This window comes from Rhizophagus irregularis, chromosome 19, assembly GCF_026210795.1.
Source record: "Rhizophagus irregularis chromosome 19, complete sequence".
NCBI lineage: Eukaryota > Fungi > Glomeromycota > Glomeromycetes > Glomerales > Glomeraceae > Rhizophagus > Rhizophagus irregularis.
Window position 1 is genome coordinate 2,313,715 of NC_089447.1, and position 25,089 is coordinate 2,338,803.

General features: G+C 31.6%; 6 protein-coding genes across 6 annotated transcripts; all 6 read left to right on the forward strand.

The window, feature by feature from the left end:
* Positions 1 to 744: 744 nt before the first annotated feature.
* Positions 745 to 975, forward strand: OCT59_011050 (uncharacterized protein; the record flags this gene model as incomplete). The annotated part of the gene is made up of 1 exon (XM_066136261.1): positions 745 to 975. The coding sequence occupies one exon, from the start codon at positions 745 to 747 to the stop codon at positions 973 to 975; it is 231 nt and encodes a 76-aa protein (XP_066000905.1).
* Positions 976 to 8,916: 7,941 nt separating this feature from the next.
* Positions 8,917 to 9,419, forward strand: OCT59_011051 (uncharacterized protein; the record flags this gene model as incomplete). The annotated part of the gene is made up of 2 exons (XM_066136262.1): positions 8,917 to 8,932; positions 9,007 to 9,419. 2 exons carry the CDS (start codon positions 8,917 to 8,919, stop codon positions 9,417 to 9,419), a joined length of 429 nt encoding a protein of 142 aa, XP_066000906.1.
* A 550-nt stretch (positions 9,420 to 9,969) lies between these two features.
* Positions 9,970 to 10,665, forward strand: OCT59_011052 (uncharacterized protein; the record flags this gene model as incomplete). Its single annotated transcript, XM_066136264.1, has 2 exons — positions 9,970 to 10,081; positions 10,259 to 10,665. 2 exons carry the CDS (start codon positions 9,970 to 9,972, stop codon positions 10,663 to 10,665), a joined length of 519 nt encoding a protein of 172 aa, XP_066000907.1.
* A 583-nt stretch (positions 10,666 to 11,248) lies between these two features.
* OCT59_011053 (uncharacterized protein) lies at positions 11,249 to 12,199 on the forward strand (the record flags this gene model as incomplete). The annotated part of the gene is made up of 3 exons (XM_066136265.1): positions 11,249 to 11,531; positions 11,595 to 11,627; positions 11,781 to 12,199. 3 exons carry the CDS (start codon positions 11,249 to 11,251, stop codon positions 12,197 to 12,199), a joined length of 735 nt encoding a protein of 244 aa, XP_066000908.1.
* Positions 12,200 to 13,974: 1,775 nt separating this feature from the next.
* Positions 13,975 to 14,892, forward strand: OCT59_011054 (uncharacterized protein; the record flags this gene model as incomplete). Its single annotated transcript, XM_025333641.2, has 1 exon — positions 13,975 to 14,892. One exon carries the CDS (start codon positions 13,975 to 13,977, stop codon positions 14,890 to 14,892), a length of 918 nt encoding a protein of 305 aa, XP_025186079.2.
* A 698-nt stretch (positions 14,893 to 15,590) lies between these two features.
* Positions 15,591 to 17,192, forward strand: OCT59_011055 (uncharacterized protein). Its single transcript, XM_066136266.1, has 2 exons — positions 15,591 to 15,633; positions 15,716 to 17,192. Exon 2 carries the CDS (start codon positions 15,841 to 15,843, stop codon positions 16,594 to 16,596), a length of 756 nt encoding a protein of 251 aa, XP_066000909.1. The 5' UTR covers positions 15,591 to 15,633; positions 15,716 to 15,840; the 3' UTR covers positions 16,597 to 17,192.
* Positions 17,193 to 25,089: the final 7,897 nt, after the last annotated feature.

Sequence of the window (25,089 nt, forward strand, 5' to 3'; positions counted from 1 at the left end):
TATTAATAAAAAAATTTTTTGGCAAAACTTCCTAAACTTGGTTCAGGAAAAACACGTGGTCAAAACTTCCTAATTTCAGTTTAGGAAGTGACATCATAACCTACATATTTTTCTTAGCAGAATGTATATGTACTAATGGACTATTGAATATTTCATATTTTCTATAGAATATTATTGATCATGACATCTAAGGTTGAATCATTGTGACAGCGTATTATTGAACTTAAGGCTGAGAACGCAAAGTTGAGGCAGATTATTGAAGAGAATGCTGTAGCCATAGATACTGAAGTAATCGCATAATATGGAGGAATAATATGGAATAAAAGATCAAACGATAGAAAGTCACATGATTGGATAAAATTAACCGGAAAGGATAAACTTTTAGGAGAAGGAATGATCTACATGATGTAATGTTTATTAAATGATTAACGGAGAACCAATAGATCAAGTGGGGAGTTGATCGATGTGGCTTAGCAACCAGTTTATCAAGTTCAACAATAGGAACAATTAGGAGGAGTAATCATAAGCCACAAATGATAAATCATATAAAAAAGGAAGGATAGCGAATTAAAGGAACAAAAAAAATAGGAACATGTAAAATATTGATGAACTGCAGCCGCAGTAGAAGAATAGCTGACGAGACGCAGTAGAAAAGATAGCACAGCCACAAAAGATGGATCTTTATGATATAATATTTGAAAGATTATTTTATTTTAAAGAAAAGATAGCACAGCCACGAAAACGATGGATCTTTATGATATAATATTTGAAAGATTATTTTATTTTAAAGAAAAGATAGCACAGCCACAAAAGATGGATCTTTACGATATAATATTTGAAAGATTATTTTATTTTAAAGAAAAGATAGCACAGCCACAAAAGATGGATCTTTACGATATAATATTTGAAAGATTATTTTATTTTAAAGAAAAGATAGCACAGCCACAAAAGATGGATTATATCTTTACGACATAATATGCGAAAGATTATTTTAAAGAAAAGATAGCATATTAAAATAGTATAACATATTAGAAAAGATAACATATAAAATAGCATATAAGATAGCGCATAAAAGATAACATATAAAATATTAGAAAGAAATAAGAAGTAGGAAAAGAAAGAATAAGAAAGTTGGTTTAAATAGGAGCGGAATGGGAAGTGAATTCCACAGTCGTCAGATATGATGTAAAACTTTAAGTAAATTAGTTAATTGTGAATTTTATGAAGAATAAATAAAATACCCTTTATATGAAAATTAATTGTTTCGATTGTTTTTGTTACTATTTTCTTATGATGAAAAAGTAATTTTGTTTAATTAATTGTTAGTGAAGCGTAATGTTATTTTAAAGGTAATAGGTTCGCCCTAAACTTTATTGTAACGTTCGCTTAATTAATTTTAATTGGACAAATACATGGTGAATTTAATGTCATAACAAGAATTATGAAACGAATAAAATATAAACTTTCGTAAAGAGGACTATCGTAAATTTGAAAAAAGAGAAAGGATGAAGTATCGTGGCGAGAGCTATCGCAATTTGAAAGTTAAGTAGTAATAAAACTAAACCAAGCAAGAATGTTAATGTTTCGCTGAGAGCACATATAACAGAAGCAGGGAATCTGACTTTACGCGGGTGGCAGACGGTGATAATGCCAGGCGTGATGCTGAGAATGCCAGACACAAGATCAGAATTGAAGAATTGGAGAAAAATAGTATAGATATTTCAGCTGAGAATGCTAAGCTTAAAGCTGAATTAGCAAAATTAAGACATAATTTCGATTCCTGAGCTCAACGTAAGGAACAGCACTTCTTAGCATCTGAGCTACATGTCTCTGTTGGAGAAAAAGAGATATTAGCTGTACTACAGCCATATGCTTTCCACGATATACCTGATCCTGTAATAGACCAGCCCATAATTAGATCACCTGGTGATAACGCAAACATCAAGCTATCGGAGGAAGAGATGATGGTCTCTTTTCTGGATGAAATGAATAAGAAAATTGTCAGTGATGGGATAAGGCAAAGAAAGTGGGATGAGAAGCTTGTAAAAGTGAAACCCATCTTTCCTGAAACAGGTAAACAGGTATCTGTTAACAAAAAAGCACTTTGCAAGAAAGAACAAAGGGAGAAATTCATTCAGAAAGCATCTGAGAATTCAAGCACCAAATGTTCTAATATTATGGGTGAGCTGAGCTCGAATTCTTTGGATGTTTGCCTAAAGCAATTAGTACAAAGCTATAATTTCTCAGCAGTAAAAATAGGGACAACATTTTTTCTTTTGTATAAGAAACTTCTCGATACTGAGAACTTTACTGATTGTGCAGTCCAAGAGGCCATTCATTCATTATATGTTACTGTCAATTTGGAAAAGCTCTTATTTAGAGATGAAGTGAAATAACATTTAAAAAACAAGTTGATCCAAAATCCAATGCTATCAGTAGAATTTTAAATATGGAAGTTAAAGCTCAGCTTCCTGCAGATACTTCTGATGCACTTTTATGGAAAAGAATTGAGCAGGTCAAGAAACTCTGAAAGTTTTTTGATGCAATAAGCATGGATAAAATTTATCAAATACATTCATTCTCTGTTAGCAGTATTTCAAAAATAATGTATAAAGACATTCAGTATATCATAGATAATATAGGACCCCAGATATCTCCAAAACAGGTCATAAGTCACACTTTCGGCAGATTGGCCCATTTTTCAGGGGCTCAAAAAATCGTTTTTTGTAAATATCTCGGCATCCAGTAGTCCAATTTTGATGAACTATTTTTTAAATTGTAGAGCTAAATGAGGGCTACAAAATAAAAAAAAAGTTCATTAAAATTGAATTACTGGATGCTGAGATATTTACAAAAAACGATTTTTTGAGTTTCAGCAAAAAAGGGTGTTTTTGGCCAAAAGTCCATTATGACCTTTATATTAGATATCCGGGGTCCTGATAATATGCCAGTTGACTATAGCATTAAGATAGAATTGCCCACCTGTACTCAGCTGAAAGACACTGTTAAGTGATGAGAAAAATTCTGAATTGTCACATTCTGATCTTGTTCAGGAAGTGATAAGAAAAATTCTGAGTTGTCACATATTAATACATCAGAGGAACAAACATCTTCAAAATCTGGAGTAAATATTTCACCTATATCTCGACCAATGCCTAAGACGAACCCAACTTATAACCAGTCCTATTTTTACAACAAGATATTAGATCAATATCTTAATCTATATAGAAAATGTAATTGTGAAAATTTCGATTATTATGGGATTACTGATGAAACATCATGCGGGAACTACATTTGCCCATTATGTAAATTAGGTCATGATGATGAAAAAATAGAAGGTGAGTATAAAGCTGGATCTTACTTTATTAAATGTGAACAGCGTGAAATTGAGATAACTGCATAGTCCAGATGATTAGACAGCTTTCTATCTGAAAAAATTTTTAATCTTTTTTTTGAATTGATGACCTGAGGAAGAAAAAGGGATTTAAATTGTTTGCAGTCGTATAAAAAGGAAAATAGTGAAAAGTCGATAAAATGCTAACTGCCAAATAAGGTTCTTTTGCAAACCTGTTTGGCTGTACTGAAAAGTGAAAGCTGCTTATATAGTGCCGAAAGCAGCCGAAACGCCAGCTGAAACGAAACCTGTCAATTGCGAAACTGCCGAAACATGCCAAAGCAAACCTCTATAATAGGTTTCTCCGTAGTTCGGCATAGTTGACTATAAGATTTGCATATAGTTACGCCAAGTTACACAATTAATAATATAATTTAGATGATCAAATAATCTACAGATAAAAGATTAAACTTCAATATTTTACCGTCGTCTTAGTTCTTTTAAGCTTTATCTAAAGTGTTAGAATTTTCATTTCTAACTCCCATATTAATATTACGATATTACACGTTTTTACAGTTTTTTTTTAAGGGGCTTATATTCATTAAAGGAAAATGCGTAACATGCATTTAATAAACCCAATTCCGTCATCTCCTTTAACACCTGAACTAAAGTTTCTTTTACTTTCTTCCGTTTTCTTAATAATAATATTAATAATAAACTGTTTCAAATGACTGATTACATAGAAGATTCACCCATTAAAATGAAAAATAGAGGAGGTCGGCCACCTAATAGCATTTGGGAAGATATTAATAAAGGAGAAGCTGTTGGTTCTGGCAAATTTGCCGCCTCCTGCAAGTACTGTAAGAATACATGGTCACGCGGTGAAGTTTTAAAGCTCGAAGAGCATCTTTCAAACCATTGTCCAGATGCGCCAGCAGCAGTTGTTAGAAGGTATATGACTAAAGTAATGGAACGGCAAGATAAGTCCAAGTCATCCAAAAAAAGAAAATACTCTGAAGGTCAAAGTAACATGGATGATTACCATGATTCAACAGAGCTTAACGAACAAAGATGTACACGAATTAATCGTGCATTAGTTAAATTTTTTATTGCGTGCGGAATTGCGTTTAGAGTAGTGGAACATCCCTTTTTCATCAATTTTATAAAAGAGCTTAATGCCGGGTACAATACACCAACAAGGGAAGTATTAGTAAATCAACTACTTGAACGTGAATTAGCTCAAGTGAACTTCAAAGTTAATTCTGAGCTTGAAAAGGAAACGAATTTAACGTTAGGTTTGTTAAATTAAATAGGCTATCATACGTCATTTTTATTTAATCTTACTTACTATATAATATTAATTTATAATTTAGCCTTTGATGGTTGGACATCTGGTACACATCGTTCAATTTGGAACTTCATTGTAATGACTCCGTCGCGTAAAGAATATCTTTATCAACTTTCTGATTTGTCTGAAAATTCGCACACTGCAGAATATCTAGTTACGGTAATTGAAAAGGTTATAGAAGGTATTGGAGAAGATCGAATATGTGCTGTAGTTTCCGATAATGCGGCCAATGTTCGTAATGCACGAAAAATTATACATGAGAATCATCCAAAGATTGAGAATGTGCGATGCGTTGCACATTCTATCAATTTAATTGCATGCGACATCGTCAAGGAGAAGTTTGGGGAACGTTTATTAAAACGTGTTAATATTTTGACAACCTTTTTTAGAAGTTCTCATCAGGCTAATGCAAAACTTGCTCAAATAATTAAAGAAAAAGGAATTAGTGGAGGAGGATTAAAATTATATTGCAAGACACGCTGGACTACTGCTAGTGAATCCGTAAATTCAGTAATAAATTTGGAATCAGCACTAGAAGAAATGGCCAGCGATCACGATAAAGTGCTAACAAATGATAAAATAAAACCGATTATTCAATCGAGAAATTTTTTTTCAAATTTACGAGTTCTTGGATTTGTTCTGGATCCTCCAAGAAAAGCGGTACTTTCATTAGAATCAAGAAGAGCTACACTTGCAGATTGTTTCCCTGAGCTTGGCAAGACTTGCAGCTACATTAAAAAAAGTTACCCAAATCATTAAATCCTGCATTCCGAAGTCATTGTATCAAAGTAATAAATGAAAGATTTGATGAATTCGATGATGATAAGTATATTACTTGTTTTTTTATGGATCCCAGATTTAGAAACGCGCCACTTAAAAAATGCGCCCTCATGAGAATTATCAAATGTGCAGCTTCAATCGGGAAAAATTTAGGTTTCACCAAGTTACGTGCCTGAAACTTTATGCGATCAAATACAGAAATATATTAATGAAGCAAGAGCCATTTGACCCAGATATCGGTTTTGCTAAAGATAATCCCGTGAATTGGTGGAAATATATTAATACCGAACCAGAACCAGATGTCCTGCCAAGAAGTTGCAAGTTATCTATTTGCAATATGTCCTAACTCAGCAACTTGCGAACGTGGATTTTCGACTTTAGGATGGCTATTTCATAAACGTCGCTTAAATCTTAATGTGGATAAACTAGAATCCATGTGCAAATTAATTTTGTATTGGAAATCCAATTCAAAAACTGAACTTGGATTTTATGGAATTGATCAAAAAAGAATACTTTCGTCTTAGTGATGATAAGATCAATATACGTATTGCAGAAGCTTTTGCAGAAGATGACGATGAGGAATATAATGAGGAGCAAGCTTCTACTCGAGAGATTAACTACAAGCGGCGAAACAATACCCGAAGACAATTGCCGTGTAGTAATTGAAAGTCTATGGATTGATCAATTTGTTAATTTATCGCATGATTCAATTACTAGTGAAATCGGCGATATTCCAAGAGATATATTGGATGATTCAGATGAAAATAATGCGGAAGATGATGAAGTTGATGATAGTGGTAATAACAAGAGACCCGGAGAAGGTGACTATGATTATGATATAGATGATGTATTAGGTATGGATGATGGTGATAATAATGACGATAATTATGATGATAATGAGGAATAATAATAATGAGAAATAATTACAATAGTTAATCCAATGAGAATTAATTCTAATATCATGTGATTTAAATAATGATACTATTTAGAAAATAAATGATGTAATTATGCAGGGCAAAATATTCGCGATCAAAGTCCAGTTAACATATAATTATGCAGGCAATGCAGGCAATTGTAATTTTATATTATATTTTAAAACATTGCAATTTAATTAAGGAATAAGGATAAGCATATTATATTTTAAAAATAGTGCAATTTAATTAAGGAATAAGGATAAGCATATTATATTAGAATCAATAAGTTTTAAGGACTTCGTTAATTAAATTTATTACATTAGATCAATAAATTTTAAGAACTGCGTTACAAAAAAATTTAGAACTGCGTTAATTAAATTTATTACATTAGAATCAAAACTGTGTTTATTTTGTTACAAATACTTTAATTATGTAGAATGTTATTATGTTCATCAGTTCATGTTTTAAACATTATAACGAATTTTAAAATTATTATAAATATTATGAAATTTGAATTTTTTTTTCGCAATTCAAAACCAAATTGTATTTTAATTTTCAAATTGTATTTAATTTTCAAATTTCAAGTTACGAAAAAATCATAAAAATAAAAAATGGCAGCATTAGTACCTTTTGTCCCACCGCCACCACCAGTATTCCAATGGACGATTAACGCAGCTAGGCAATTAATCGCGGAGCGGAGAAACTTACATCAGCAATTCGAAAGAATTGCAAACCGTCATCATGTAAATGCATGGACAATAATAGCAAATAGGTGTTCGTTGCAACGGGATTTGCAGCGACACCCAGGCAATGCCAAACAAAATGGAATGCCCTCAAACGAGGTTATGAAAACCTCAGTAGGATAATAAATAATAATGATGACGACATTCCTATTATAAGCCCAAATAGTTTCGATAGAGCGTGTTTTGCTGATATGAACGATGAATTCTGGTTACAAACCGGTAATTATTATTAATTATTATTTTAAATTAATTTTATTTAGGCAATTCATTCAATTCATTAATATTTTTATTGGATTTTAGATCTGTTTAGACGAGAGTATCGACGGCAGCATGCTGCACATGATCGACGTCGATATGAATATAGATTGCGAAGGGAAAGAAGAAGGTCGTGATCTAGGTCTCGATCAAGAAGTAGATCAAGAAGTAGAGATAGAAGACGAGATAGAAGTAGAGATAGAAGACGAGATAGAAGTAGAGATAGAAGACGGGACAGAAGTAGAGATAGAAGAAGAGGTAGAAGCAGGTCCCCACATAGAAGATAAAGATATTATTAAATTTTAATTTTTATTATATTTTTAATCGTGTATTTTATTAGTTTAATATTAAATATTATAAAATAAATATTTACATACAAAAAATCATATTGTCTTTAATCTTTATTCTTATAAATTGTTTAAATGCCAAAACTCTAATTAAATCATATAGAAAGTATTGCCGAAACGCCGAAACAGTTTCGGCAAGTTACGGCAGTTTCGCGATTTTGATAGGTTTCGCAGTTTCAGCATTTCTTGATGATTTCGCGAAACTAGTTTCGGCAGTTTCGCGTACGCCATTCTGCCGAAACCTCTAGTTTCGGCAAGCAACCTTACTGCCAAATACAGTCAACTCCCTCTATAGTCACTCCCGTTATAGTCACATTCTACTATATAGTCACACCAGTTGAATGTTCAAAACACTTTATTATTAAAAACTATCCTATATAGTCACAATCTATCTATAGTCACTATCACACCTATCCTAAAAATCTTATATTAAAAAAAACCGTTTATAATCACAGTTATATAAAGAATATATTAAATAACTTGGCATCTAATAATCGTACAAAGATGTATCATAGCTTGTTAGAATCGTCTCACTGAGATGAATCGAATGGTGGTAGTTTTATCCTTTTGCGATCACTGGCTGATGAGTTATTCAACAAAATGTTAAGCATCGGCATTATTATATTTCTTGATTTACGTTTACTGCTCCATTTAACATTTTGCTAAATTTCTCAGTACCTAGTGATTGAAAAATGACGATTAATAGCTCGTTGGAATCGCCTCATCAAGACGAATCGAATGGTGGTAAGCTCATCTCTCTGTGATCAATATTGACGGAGTTACTACTTAAAAACCATTTAATATTTTTTAATTTCGGAAATTGATCTAGTGATTGGATTTCGATGTATCTTATACCATTAGAACTGTCTCATCAAGACGAATCGAATGGCGGTAAAATCGTCTCTCTAGGATCAATATTGGCAGAGTTATTACACAAAAACCATTAATATTTTTTTAATTTCGGAAATTAATCTAGTGATTGGATTTCAATGTATTTTATACCATTAGAACCGTCTCATCAAGACGAATCGAATGGCGGTAAGATCATCTCTCTACGATTAATATTGGCGGAGTTACGATTCAATAAAGTTTTGAGTATAATTTTGGCTAAAATTATATTAATTTTTGGCCGGAATTATGATATACTAATATAAGAAATTTTTTATATAGTCACATCTCTTTATAATCACCAAATATGGACTGTCCCAAATGTGTGACTATAAAGAGAGTTGACTGTATCTGGATTGGCATACCAAATTAATTGGATTATCAAGTATTTTAACAGATAAGATTTGTTCCAAATTATACAAAAGATATAAAAAACAAACTGGAAATGAGCCATGGCAACTAACAGAAGTACATGAATCAGAAGTCATAAATTCGAAGCCAGAAAACAAAGTATCCTATTTATCTTTTTCTGAGCAACATGAAGAAAAAGGGCCTATCACTTACAAAGCCAAATCTGATCCAGAATTAATTATCAAATCCATCTTAGAGCACTTTCCATACTTGAAATTTGGAAATAGTTTCAGAGGGATTGATAATTATGATTTTACATCACCTCAGCCGTGGAGCTCACTATGTCCTATTTGCGATGGAATACATGGGAATTATGGATTACATGGCGAATGGTATAAAAATGAAACGGAATATTGTCTTGCTTCACTTCAAGCAATAAATTCAAATTCACGATCGTAGCATAGTTCAGTCATGTGAGAGACGATCACCTGAAAATGTGCAGTTGCAATATAATTGTCTTACTAATCCTGATTTGTGCGACAATAGATTTCTTATATAACACTGATACTTTTTGCAAATTTTTTTTTTTTCTGAACTGTACAACTGTCGACTGCACGTTCCACTACTTTTTAAATTGAAAATGTCTGCAAGTACCACCATTGAACCCTCGGTAGAAGAAGTTGAAGGATATAATACGGACGCGCTTATCACTGTCTTAAATGGAAAAAACTTTGGCCTTAACGAAAATGAAATTCAAATTATTCATGAACAGGGGATTGATGGTGCTAGCTTTCTTATGTTAAACAAAAAAAGGTTTAAGGAATGTAACATTAGAATTGGACCAAGAGCTAAGCTTGTCAACTGGATTAATAATTTAAACAACCAAAGTAAGTTCTATCGTAAAATAGTTTAACGTTTGTACGTCTCGTGTGTTATTCAACAGACGTCTTTCAACACAATTATTTTCATAGTATTTATTACTCGTTTCTATGTTTTGCTTGTCTTTTATATGATTCATATAATACCGAATACTTACTTATTCTTGTGCTTTTCTTTCCTGCTTCTTATCGTCAAACCCGCCCAAAAACACATTCGCGTTATCACAGGTCAATCCGTTGTTGGTAAGTGAATTGTAATAAATTTAGTCAATGCGAGTGAATGCGAAATGGCTTGATTTTTCTTTCATAATAATATCAAATATTCCCGCTTTTTTCATTTTCTAACCAATAATGTTAAACTTTTTTTTAGATTCGCAAGTATTAAGAAATTTTCCCTCTAAATTTGAAGGATGTATTAAGAATCGTTAGAGGTCTTGATTTTAAAATGGAGCAGGGGTTTTAATAAAATACGTCGTGCTATAGAGAAACGATCTATTCGCCAGGTATGTTATTCATTTGATCCATCAATCATTTCTGCAAATGCCATTAACGATTTATGTTTAGGTACTGATTTAACGGAAACTGAGAAGGGTAAAACTGTTATGGATAAAGGAACACATATTGTGTTTCCGCTCAAATGGACCACGAGTAGCAAAAGAAGTGGAAATGGAAGGTTTACAAATTCGCCTAACAGAAATGCAGATCCAAAAGAAGAAGAAGTACAACAATACTTTATTAACGAATGCAAGGAACTAGATAAAACTCCAAATATAAAAAACAAGCTTATTGTTGTGGATAAGCATTCTTCACCATCACTAGGAACTTGAAAATCAGATTTCCTATTCATTTCAAAAGGTTCACATTTAAATATGTTAAATGTTGTTGCCGTTGGTGAGATACAAAAACGAGGCAGTGATAATTTTAATAGCGCACAAATAGGACAGGCAATATCATTTGGCGAAAAAGTACTTCAACTTCAGCCACGTCGAACCTTTGTATATGTAATATTAACAGATAGTATTGTAATTAATATCTATGTAGTGCATAGGGTCAGTGATATATATGGGACATGTCCGCCTCATATTGAACGGACTGGACATTCCGGGACATTGTCCAACTGTCCATGTCCTGCTATGTCCCAAAAAGCTGATTGTCAGGGGGACATGTCCCACAAATTTTTTTCATTGTCCCCTGCGTCCCGGACGTCCGAAATTCAGAAAAAAAATTTATTTGATCGATTTTATCGATCTTTTTTTTTAGCGATAAATAAATTCTTTCTAAAAAATTTTTTAAACGGTAAATAAAAATGTTTTTTTTTAAAAAAAATAATAATATATATTTTTTTTTTTAACCAATAAATATCTTATATACCGCTTAAAATTTTGCTTTTTCTTTTTTAAAAAAAAAGACATGCCACCGTTGCCAGCAATTTTAAACGACTATATTATTAAAACTAAAGAGAAACTCAACCAAAGTAACCTTAAAACTTATTGTAGATGTTGCATTGAAGCGTTAGGAGAAGAAGTGGGAAGGAGGAATTGTTTTCCCAATAAAACAGATAGAATAGTACTTCATTTAAAAAAATGTAGCTATTTTTCTGCAAAAACAACACCTGAAATACAAAATGAAATTTTTTCATTAATAACAAAGAATAATGATTTAGAGAATTTAGAATTATTAGGCAAACGAAAATGTAAGCAATTCATATTTCTATTTTTTTATTACAACCTTTTTTTCTGAATTATTTTTTTTACAGCTATACAAGATGTTCCTTCTTATCAATCTTATGGTACGGCTTCCACTACTTCATTTCTTCTCAATTCTTCTAGACGAAAGGTTGTTGTGTGAAGTTCTTCCTATGGACTATTAGATAATTTTATCGTTAGATCGCTATCAAAAAAAGATAAAGAAAAATTTTATATCCTGTTAATTCGATTAACAGTCGCTTGTGGATGGGCTTTGCAATGGGTTAACAAACCCGAGGCAAGAGAGTTATTTGAATTTCTTAACCCTTTTCTTAAGCTCCCTGATCGCAGAAGTCTTGGTGGAGAAATTTTAAAAGATGCTGTTGCTGAAGGAGACAAAGTAATGGAAATTGCATTAAAAGAAGATCAAACAGGCGTAACTCTTACATTTGATGGGTGGACGAACGTGAGAAATGAACAATTGTTAGGTGTTGTAATTATGACATCAGAGGGAAGACCATATGTATGGAAGGCAGTTGATATTAGTTTAGAAAGGGAAACGCATGTTGAAGTGATGGAAAAAACCGAAGCTATGATTTCTGATTTAAAATCAAAAGGGGTTAATGTTTGTGCCGTTGTAACAGATAGTGCAAGTGCATATGCTGCGGCTAGGTAGGTATTTTTATTCTATTTGATATTTAGTACAATTAATATAATAACAATACGACTATTTAAACCTTAGGCGAAGATTAAGAATTTCAAATAGAGCAATAGTTTTTTTACCTCGTTTTGCCCATCAGATTAACCTCTCGTGAGGTGAAATCTTTAAAGAATCAACTGAGTTGAAAGTAGCATTGAATAATGCGATTAGACTTACAACTTACTTTAGAAATCCTAATCATAAATTTTTTATAGCAAAATTACGCGAACAGCAAAAAATTACTTACGATGGTAAAATCTATGCACTAGCACTGCCAGGAGAAACCCGGTGGAACAGTTATTACGAAGATGTCAAGTTATTTGAAAGCTCAACAAGCGTTACAGGTAAATTTACCAACATGCTGTTAAATTATTATTAATTATATTATATTTTAATTAATTTATGAAAATTTGATAATTTTAGATACTTGCAATTAATTTTAAACCACCTTTTAGTCAAGTTCGGCGGCAAGCAGGAGAAACTCCAACTATTTCACGTGAAATGTTTGAGATCATTGATTCTGAATCATTTTAGACGAACATACATTTAATTGTAGAAATGTTGTATCCATATTGCAAAATACTAGATATTCTTCAAAAGGATAAAGCGCGTTTATTTCAAGTTACACACTGTTTTGCATACCTTTTTCAATTTTGGAATGATCATTTGCGAATATTCAAGCTTGCCTGCGCAATTGAAGTTCAAATGCAATTAGAAAAAAGATGGAGTGGTAGACAATGCATACTTTTATTATCATGTTTATTACATCCTGAATATTGAATAGAACAATTCAAAGATAATGTAAATATCAATTATACTACTTTTGGTAAATGGCTTAAATACTATTATTAGGGCGTAGTCTGGAAAAGAATCCACCTGTATTTTACGTGAATTTGATGATTTTCGTTTGGGCAAATATCCGTTTGATGATGATACGTATAAACAATTTAATAATGACATCTGGAGATATTGGTGTTTTGCGAGAGTATCTACAAATGAATTAGGATTAGTTGCTTGCACATTATTTGGTATTTGTGTAAATGCTGCTTCTGTTGAACGTTTATGGAGTTGTATGGGTTTTTTGCAAACTAATCGTCAAAATCGTTTAAAGGTATTTAATTTTTTATTTTATAAATAATATAAACAAATATTAAATTAATATGTAAATTTTTTTTTAGTCATCAAAAGTTCTTAATATGAGTAAGTTAAGGGCAGATATAACATGGAAACATCGTATAAATTCTGATTCTTCAATTTTAACTCCATTAAGTATTATAACTCGTAATGAAGAGAAAAATAATAATGAAAAAGAAGTTGAAGAAAATCTAGTAATTATTGAAGAAGAAGAAGGAGAAGAAGAAGAAAAAGAAGAAGAAGAAGAAGAAAAAGAAGAAAAAGAAGATTTAGAAAAAGAATTTAATAATTATTTGCAAGGATGGTCAGAAATGTTAGAAGAAGAAACTTATGAATTTGGAGAAAATGAAAATGAAAATGATATAATGCAAATAACAGTTGATGATATTCTTCATCCTGCAATTGATCCTAATGCTAAATGGAATTTGAGTTCACTTTTTAAAGAATTAGAATTTCTTTTTTAATAATAATTCTATAAATTGTAAATAAATAAATAAATAAATAAATATTATAAGATCACGTGATATAAATGTCCCAATGTCCCGGAAATTAAAAAATTTTTGTTTATGTCCATGGACTGTCCCGTCCCGTCCCGTCCTCGTTTCTGTCCCGTCCCTATGACAACACTGCATAGGGTAGATCAAAATACCCATTCAAATCCAACCACCAAGTTCACGTATCAATACATAACACCCGCATTTTTAGAGTTCAGTGGTTCTAACGATGCTGATAATACTGGGTGGAAGTTACTGGTAACAATTATGGAAAGCTCTCCGAACATCTTGGGATGGGTCGAACCATCACTGAAATTTGGCAATAATACTGTAAATCTGGTTCGATCCATTGGTGTTGGTAGAACTAGTGTTGTTTATCAAGGAAAACATGATGATGCACTCATAGCTGTAAAAGTTGCGAAAAAGGCAAATTATCTTCCTTGTTTTGAAAAGGAATATACCGCATTGAATGATCTGTCAAGTCTTAATTCCATTCATATTCCAAAAATCCTTTTTAACAGTGTGGATGCTCTTGTTATATCTCAAGTTTGTGAGAGAATTGGTAATTTGCGAAAAAAAGATATTAAAGATATCATCAGTACACTCGAAAAAGTACATTCACTTAATTATGTACATAGAGATCTTCGTAAATATAATCTTGTTCGCGATCAATTAGGAAATATTGTTATTATTGATTGGGGGTATAGCATAAAATTGGAGGGGAATCATAACTTCGCATTTGCTGGAGCGTTGGAGTGTATGCCAGATAACATCTTGCAATCAATAGTCAATGATGATGATATTAATTATGGACCAGGAGTTGATTTGACATGTTTGGTGCATTCATTCTATTTAATGCTTCATAGACCATCATTAGATAGAATTCCTTTCGATAAAGGGGATGATATCAAGAGTCGAGCACAGATGATGCTAAATTTCTGGATGGATTGTGGACGTTCGGATGTATGGGATAACATTTATAACGCAATAGAAATCTTAGACTACGATCAATTAATTCAACAGCTTGAAAGATTGTTTTAAATTGCTAGCCTCGGGTAATTTGGATTTTATTGCTAATTGCTATATCTCTTCTAATTTCTAATGGCATCAAAAAATTTAATGTAATATTGCTTATTATTTCCATCATATATATCAATAAAAATTAGTTTATATGACGTGATGTTAATAACTGTGATGTAGTTTTTTGCTTTTGTACTCCGCATATCATATATAAATAGCATCAATTTTACATATATAATGCATCGTATAAATAATAAATTTTCTTGATTGATTGCACGGGTTTACTGCGCCGAATGCCCGAATCGTGTCCAGACTCAGAAATAAATTTCTTCGGGAGGGAATGCTTTCCATTATTCCCTTGCCTTAATCTTAGAAAATATTTCGCTAAACAATTAGATTATATCCCGCAGAAGTTATGTTTCAAGTGTGATATCCAGTGTTAGCATTTGGCCGTGGCCAAGATTTTTTTGGCCATTTTGGCCACGGCCAAACGGCCAAATGCTAAACGGCCAAAGAAATAACTAGATAGGTATTAGTACCTTGTTGGCATTTGGCCGTGGCCAAAACTTTTTTGGCCATTTTGGCCTCGGCCAAACGGCCAAACGGCCAATGGCCAATGTGCCAACACTGTGATATCGGAATAACTCTTGCCGAAGAATAGTGGCTGTGCAACATGCGAATCACATATATATTCGTATTACTTGATTTGCATTTATTTTTTGCGCAGGCATGCTACTATCATACTAACAAAACAATATTCGGGTATGGATATTTTTCCAACAATCACTATTTCGCATATGGGATTTGGGGATGTGTATCTAATCCTGAAGTCATTTTTTTATAGATTAATGACGAAATGTAGTGCGTAATTGCTGGTGAAAATCCGGCAATATCTTACTCCCGCGACCTTATAAAATAAGCGAGAGCGCCAAGCTGAAAGAATATTATCTTTTTTTTTTCCGAAACATTATGTCCCGAAAAAACATTAACATGGAAAACCAAGAGAGCTCCGCTAATATAGGAGTCGAAAGCCCGAATACTCCTGATGATAACAATATGGAGGAGCACCCAGAGGAATCAGATACAGAAGGTCCATTTGATGTGGAAAATATCACTGCTGACGATATTTACAAAGTACAACTGAGGCGTAACAGATCCCTTAAATCCCTTGCGTTGAGTATACTAAAATATCTCCCAAAAGATATTCTTTGTGAAGAACCAGACTTTTCATCTATTAAATCAAATGATTTTATCCAGGATTATGAAGAGTGTCAAGAATGTGATAAGCCTATTTTATCAGAAGACCCACCTAAATCGCTCGTTTTAAATGTTTGTGGCGATATGATCCATCAGACTTGTGCGGGAAACCCTGATAAGAGGGGAGTATTATTGTGCCCATGTGGCGTGAGTGATGATAGAGATCCGTCATTGCTTTCAGAAGAAGAAATAAATGTGGACGGGAACGAAGAATCAGCTCGGCCAGAGGAAACCAACTCAACTTCCAACAGTGGAAGGAAGAAACGGGCTAATGAAGATACGGATTCTTCAGCTAGTCAGAAATCTAAGAAACATGTTCAACCGGAAGTCTCTAACATTTTAAAAAAGCTTATCCAGGAGTTATCTTCCGACACTACTCGCCTTTCAGAAATTAAAGAAAAGAGAGCACTTTATAGAGAAGCTGTACGTGAAGTTGAGAGTGATCAAACCCTTTTTGACCTATATTGAAAAATATCCAGGAGAGGAGTGAAAAGGCGCGTAATGAAGTGATCTTTGCATACTACTACTTTGGGGAGGAGTTAGAGAAACATCTCGCTCATTATAGGAAAACTAACGAAGAACATGAAGCAAAAAAGAAGCTCTATGATGCGGTTAAAGATCAGCTTCCTAAAGAGGTTACAAAAAGTGCTGTCCGAAAGAAAGCAAACAGGGCCGGGAAGGTTTATGATCTTTTTTTTCGTATTAGCGATGATAAGACTCAATGATTGTTCATCCAATGAATAAAGTCAATTTCAGCTACATCTATTTCAAAATTAAGTGATGATGATATCAAATACGTTGCATCTCAAGTTAGGAAGAATACTAGACAAAATTAGTCAGAATACGCGGGTTCAGTGCAGTGGTCACGGATATATAAATTCTGAGATGAGAACACGATGTCCGCTTCTCAAAGTTTAGCACTTTTTTTATATATTATATTGTAAAGCATAAATTATCTAATAAAGTTTTGCGGTCCCCGGAACCTGACCATATCAGATCTAATGTTTTTATCATGTGATATTATACACTCCCCTACAATAAATTACCAGATTTGACAAAATTTACATAGCAATTTTCACGTTGCATATAATAAATTTATGAATTTTAATAAAATTCGGCCAGAATTTTTTTATTTGAAAGTTGATCGTAGATAGTTTTTATGTATCAAAATAAATAAATATGATTAATTATAAATATAAAAAAATTTTCTCATTGCAAAATAATATAAAAAATTATGAAATTCTCACTTTTTTTTCAGCAATGGGTCAACTTTTTAAAATTTTAGAAAATTTTCTTTATTTTTTAATACATGAAAACTACAATTGATTGGCTTTCAAATAAAAAAATTTTGACTAAATTTTATTGAGAATTCATAAAGTTTCATATAGCCCAAAAATCAACAATTTTACTAGTAAATCTTATAAAAATTTGTAATTACATAGTAAAATTAACAATAATTGACAAAGTTTAGTCTATATGAAACTTAATGAATTCTCTACAAAATTCAGTCAAACTTTTTTTGTTTGAAAGCCAATCAATTGTAACTTTCTTGTATTAAAAAATAAAGAAAATTTTCTAAAACTTTAAAGAGTTGACCTATTGCTGAAAAAAAGTGAGAATTTCATAATTTTTTATATTATTTAGCAATGAGAAAACTTTTTTATATTTATAATTAATCATATTTATTTATTTTGATACATAAAAACTATCTATGATCAGCTTTCAAATAAAAAAATTCTGGCCGAATTTTATTAAAAATTCGTTATGCAACGTGAAAATTGCTATGCAAATTTTGTCAAATCTGGTAATTTATTGTAGAACAGTGTATAGTCAAACCTTTATATAACGATATGTTGGGACTCATAAGAAAAAATTTAAAAAATATCGTTATATCAAATTATACCAATATTTATATGTCCTCACATATAGTGAAAATGTAAAATTTTATCGGTATATCAAGTTTTTAATAATGTATCAGTATGTCAAATATCGGTATATTAAGTTCTGACTGTATATGCTATAACCCTGTTTTAACCTGAATGAGCTAGTTCAGTGTAGTAGTCACGGGATATATAAATTCTGAGATGAAGACACAATGTCCGCTTCTCAAAGTTTGACTCTTTTTTTATATGTAGTATTGTAAAGCATGGTGCGGATGAAACAATAAAATAAATTAACTCTATATCAGGCTTTTCTCCTTTTTAATTTATGTGTATTAGTTTGTGTATCGCTATGTATCTGTAAATGCTGTATAACTGCTTATCAAATAAATAAAATCATAAGGGATCTGCATATGCACAGCCAATCTCGAATAAAAATAAATCTGATTGGTCGATCAGCTGTAAAAAATCTACATTATTTTAAACATTGTCTTTATTGATATAATAGTAGAACTACGTGATCAAATTTCCCAGTATATAGGCTTCAAATCTAACGAAATCTGTCTCCCGATCACAGAAGAGAATAGGCAGGTATTTTGTGAGATAATAGCAGATCATGAGAAAATGACAGATATCATAATAGATGACTATCAATTTTTGCTACATTATGGACATAATGGTAAAGGAAGTAACTGGATCTTTATTAACATGTTGTTATCCTGTCAACGATTAAAGCCGACTGAAAAACTTTAACACTTTAACAGGTTAACTGGAGTTTAACTTAATAGGAGAGTCTTAAGTTGATCACAAATAATCACATGAAATAACGTTGGATGTTCAGTTAAAGAAAATAGGTTTTTATTAAAATAATGTAAGATTTTGGATATGACGAAAATATAGATAATCTCTTAGTTGCGAAATTAACTATCTTGAATTATACTACTGGGAATAATACTCTTATTGTATAACTCGAAAACTACAATACAATTCTTAACTAACTAACGGACCTTCTTCCTATTTGGTAAAATCCTATCACTATTTATAATAAAATAAAAATCAAGAATATTTGATAAAATAAATAATAAATAAAATAAAATAAATAAATAAAATAAAATAAATAAATAAGATAAAATAAATATATCAAATAAATAAAATATAACAAATAAAATAAATAAAATTAATAAAATAAATAAATCAAATAAATCAAATATACCAGATTTATCAGATTTATCAAATAAATCAAGAAAATCAAGAAAATCGAAAAAATCAAGAGATTTACGAAATGATCTACAAAATTGATCTACATAAAATTACTGCGCTACATTTCTATTTTAACACTTTCCCCCCTTAAAGAATGAACTCCTGTGAGTCTTTAAATTTCCAATACCAATTGCTTAATTTCATTTTGTTTTAAAGATCTTATCAAATTAACAGTAGTATTAATGGTACAATAAATTTGAATAGGATTTGTCTCGAAGATATAATAAACATGAACAGAAATCCAATAATAATGTTCTGAAACTATTTGTCTAACTTGCTTCTTTGTTAATTCTTTTTGTTCAATAAGCTGTCCTAAGAAATATGCGAAAACTAGAGCTGGAATTCTTTGTTTTAGTCGTTGAGCTCGTAACAAATATCGGTAAGTCACATGAATTTTTGTTTTATCATCCATTTCGTCTGAATAAGGTTCGTGAGAACTATTTCCTTCAATTAATGGGTCTTGTAACACAATTTCGTAAGGCGTTATAATGAGAAAAAGTGAATCATAACAAAATAGAACGCATCTTTAAATAAGAATTTCATTGTCATACTTAATTAATTAATATTATTAATGATTAACTACTAATTTCGGTAGATCGTGACATTATTGTTCCACTAATTTAGTTTGATTGATATTTTGAAACATTTCTCCTTATTCTAAAAATAATTTTTTCTTTTCCTTAATTATTTCCACGTGTAATTATTATCAGCTGTTATTAAATTTTTCGCATCATTTTTATTATTTCGTCTAGAGCATATTTTGTCGCGTCATGTCTTTTTCTTATTTAAGAACCTAATTTTTCCTTTCCCCTTGTTCTTTACTTCTCCGCAAAATCTTTTCGCATATATCACCTTTATTAAAACTTACATATTTTTCCTAACATCCTTATTATTAAAATGGGCTGCCGTTGATCAAAAACATCCCAAAAAAAATCACAAGCTCGCTTTAAGGTCCTAAAGGCTGCTCGTAAATCACAACTTCGTCAACTTGAGGGTGAGTATTGCATGCAAGGTTCTTAAAATGTTTCTTAAACGGGGATAGCCTGCAGACGGGGTTTCGATCTTATATCCGGCTTACCGAACAGTTGATCTCTTTTTCTTTTCTTGCAGTTCAGGGTATTTATACCTTCAGATATCTAGTCTTGAATGGACTCCCCCTATGAACTTTTTTGGACTATCGATTTATTCACTTAGTTCTTGACTAACTTGCTGTTTCTACTCTCTCAATTTAATAACACAAGATCAAGTTCAAACGTTACGATCTGAAAATGATTTCTTACAAGCTGAAAATAATTTCTTACAAGAAGAAGTTGCAACTTTGACAGAGTTTGGTATCTTCCAGTCTGGGCAAATCCATCAACAAGAAGAAGAAGCGCAATCTAATAACGAACTGTGGGCTATCGTTCAAAAGGAATGTTAGGAGGCCCAGAAAAAGGTTATTCAACAAGATGAAGAAATTGTCAGTTTAAAGAACAAAGTAAAACAACTGAAAAGTGAAAATAAAAGCACTACGTATAGTACAAAATATTTTGAAACTAAATATTATCATGCAATGAGCGTTATACACAAATATGGCATGATTGTTATTAACGATAATATGCCCAAGTCTCCTTCACTGTACCGCATGCTTCAAATCTTCATCTTTTTCCTCTTCTTCTTACGATCAAATATTTGTTGCCTTTAATTGGTTCCTAATTATATTAATAATAATACTGATGATAATAATAATAATAATAATAATGAACAATAATATTTTTTCTAATAAAACTTTTTAATATTTTCAAATTATAACTATTAGTTCTAATCTTCGCTCATGATATTTCTTAAGTCTATTCCCATGAATTACATGTTTAACTAATTTTCCGTCTAAATTTCTAAGTTTATAAACATTATCATTAAGTACTTCATGAATAAAATAAGGTCCTATCCACTTATTTTCTAATTTTGCTGAGAAATTATTTTTAAGCCACGTTCGTTCTACTAAGACTTGATCTCCTATTTTTAATTTTTCTGAAATTCCTCATTGATCATACACTTATTTTTGCTTTGCTTGTTCTCTTTCAATTCTTAATGAAACATCATTTCGTTCTTCATCTAATTCAACTATCAATTGATAAATTCGTCTTTGCATTAGATCCTTTTCATTTTGAGGTATTTGCGATGGGATTTTTAAATCAATTGGTAAAGTTGCTTCTCATCCATAAGTTAAATAGAATGGTGTTTTTCCCGTAGTGTTATGTTTTTTCGTTCGATATGCCAAAAGTACTGCATCGACTAATTGATCCCATTCCTTATTATTATCTTGAACTAATTTTGCTATACATTCACCAATTGTTCGATTAAATCTTTCAACCATTCCATTCGTTAGAGGTCGATAAGATAAGGTAAGACGATGTTTAGTTTGATAATTTTCACATAATTCATCAATTAATTTATTCATAAATAATGTTCCTCTATCTGATAGAATTTCTTGTGGAACTCCATGTCTACAAATAATTTCTTCATAAATAAATTTAGCTACTGTTTCTGCTTTAATATTGGATATCGCTCTTGCTTCTGGCCATTTAGTAAAATAATCCATAGCGACAATAATATATCTATTTTTACTACTAGTGATCGGTAATGGTCCTTTAATGTCAATTCCTATTCTGTGAAATGGTCCCTTAACTGGTATTGGTATCAGTTCTTCTCGCTGATTGGTAGGTCCTCTTCTTTGAGACTTTGACAAATATCGCTAGTTCTTATATATTCTTTTACATCTTCTCCTAATTGTGGCCAATAATATCGATCTTTGATTTTTCCAATTATAGCGTCTATTCCTAAATGAGCACCGCTCATATCTGTATGAAAGTGATATAAAATAGGTTCTACTTGTTCACGTAGAATTACTTTTCTTATACCATCCTTTGTTTTCCTAAATAAAATATTGTTTTGATAAATATATTGGGTTGAGTTTTTCCGAATTTGGGTTTTCCGTTTATCCGTTATACCATCCATAAAAGTGAGAGTTGTTAAAAATAAGATTAATTCATTATATAGTTGTTCATCCATGATCATTATGTGAGGTTAAAGGGTTGGTGTGATTATTAGTTGAGGTTGAGTCAAGACGAGAGAATGCATCAGCATTCGCATGTTTAGTTCCTTTTCGATATATAATGTCATATTTATATTCTGATAAAGCAATCTTCCATCTTTCCAATCTTTTATTATTATTTTCTGTTGTTGAATTCAACAACCACTTAAGCGCTGCATGGTCGGTGATGATGGTGAATTTACTTCCATAAAAATAATGTCAAAAATATTTAACTGCCCATACAATCGCAAGGCATTCCAATTCTGTGATGACATAATTCTTTTCCGCTGGTATTAAAGTTCGACTGGCATAGGCAATCACATGCTCTTGATCATCATTTTTTTGTGCAAGTACTGCGCCTAACCCTATAATTGAAGCATTAGTATATAAAAAGAACGGTTTTGAAAAATCTGGGTATTGTACGATCAGTGCTGTTGTTAATTTATCTCTTAAATTCTCAAATGCCTTCTGTTGTAAATTCGTCTATTCATAGGGTGCATCCTTTTTTAATAACTTGTACATTGGATCAGCAACTTTAGCAAAATCATTGATGAAGCATCGATAATAAGAGAATAATCCTAGGACTCCGCACAATTCTCTAATATTTTGAGGTTCTGGGTAATTAACCATTTTATTGACTTTTTCTGGATCAGGTTTAACATTTTCTTTTCCTACAACATGTCCTAAAAATTGAAGTTCAGCTGCTGCGAAATGACATTTCTCTGCTTTTAATCTTAGATTTGCTTTACGAATTCTATTTAGGACTTCTTCCAAATATTGAAAAAGTTTTTGAATATATAATGACATCATCAAGATAAACTAAAACGAACTTCTCCTTTATTTCATGTAAAACTTTATCCATAGTTCGCTGAAATGTCGCAGGTGCGTTGTAAAGTCCAAAAGGCATAACTTTGAATTCATATGTTCCAAATTTTGTGATAAAGGCTGTTTTTTCCTGATCTTCTGCCCTTACTTTTATTTGCCAATACCCTGATGCTAAATCTAAAGTGGTGAACCATTGTGCATTTTGTAGAGAATCTAATAATTCATCAATCCTTGGAAGTGGGTAATTATCCTTTTTTGTAATATCGTTAAGAGGTTTATAATTAACGCAAACCCTAAGTTTTCCATTCTTCTTTTTCACTACTACTACCGGAAATGACCAGGGGCTAGTTGAAGGTTCTATTAGCCCTTGTTCTAACATATCGTTGATTTCATTTTCAATAAATTCATTTTTTTTTAGTGCTGTCCTATAAGCTCGCTTTTTGATAGGTGGCACTTCTTCAGTAATAATAATATGTTCCACTTCTGGAGTTTGTTTCAACTCTTGTAATGATTTAGCGAATAAGTCTTTATTTTTATCTAGTAATTGGTAGAGCGATTGATATTGACTTTCCTCTAATTCTCCAATTGGAACAACTTTTTCTGGTTCTAATTGAATATTAGATATATTTGGACTGTCTGATCCTTGCATCACATGATAAATATTCCAATCTTCTTGAACTATTTGACAATTATTACAAACTTCTTGATCTCCCAAGTTTTACGTAGCTTTTCTATTTTCCTGGCCCTTTACTATTAATTACGCCAGTACTATTGTGACTTTGTTGCTTAATATATTCCAAATACCTTGGGTGATTCTCGATCATTGATTTGAAAAGTACTTTTGGTTATTTCTGCCTTATAAAATGGAACTGCTATGGTGTCTTCTAACTCATCTTCTAATTCTAGTTCATCTACTGGTAACAACGATCTGTATATTTTGTTAGGTCTAATTTTTGAGAACATGTGACAGGAATTTGTTGTTGGATTCCTTCATATTTAATGGTGATGGTATTCTATCCATAATCGATGTTTGCATTAACCTTCTTCAACCATTCGTTACCAAGCAGAACATTATATTCAGCTGAGTTTGTGACTATCATATTAACATAGACTTTAATATCCCTCATTTGTACTGGAACTTGCTGAACCATTCCTAATGGTGATGATTTTTGTCTTATTACATCGATGATTTTAATATTCGTAGGTAATTCAATTCCTTTATTGACTTTATCTAGGAATCTTTTAGAAATAATACAACCTACAGCTCCTGAATCTATTAGGACATTAACAGGTTGTCCATATACAATCGCTTCTCCATACAAAGCTTCTTCAGCTCTTTCTTTTTGATTAAGATATACTGGTTCTTCTCTAATCAATTGGTTAAGAATATCAGTATAATAATTAACTAGTGTTGGGGTTAATTTATTATGTTTCACCATAAATTGGAATTGTTCAAAAAAAGTAATTGTCCAAGCTCCTTGTTTTTCAGGTTCAGTTCGCTATAACTCTTGATAATCAGGTACTTTCATTAAATGAACATCACAATTAAAAGCTGGATCGTTAAATAAAAATATACATTTATCTTTTTTAATATCTAGCGCTGTTTCTTCTTTTGTTTTTCTAAGCACAGCTTGAAGAGAAGATTCACGATTTTCTACTTTTCCTCCTGCTACTTGCCATAAATTATACATTGTTTTATTTTCTGTAGTTGTTTCGATAAATAAATTCTAAAGTTATTATATAGAATGTTGAGAACATATGTAGGTCTTTTTAATAGTTGAATTGGCTTTTCAATAGGTCTGATTTCTTCTAATGGGTCCTTCCAATTCACTCTTTTAGTACTAATTTCGTTAGAGGGTTTTCTAAAATTCGCACTCTCCCCCTCCAGAGGTGCACTTAGTAGTTTAAACGACCATTATTTTG

Bases quoted from the DNA above. Each gene is read 5' to 3' on its own strand.
- OCT59_011055 (XM_066136266.1), top strand. From the start codon at position 15,841: ATGTCCCGAAAAAACATTAACATGGAAAACCAAGAGAGCTCCGCTAAT.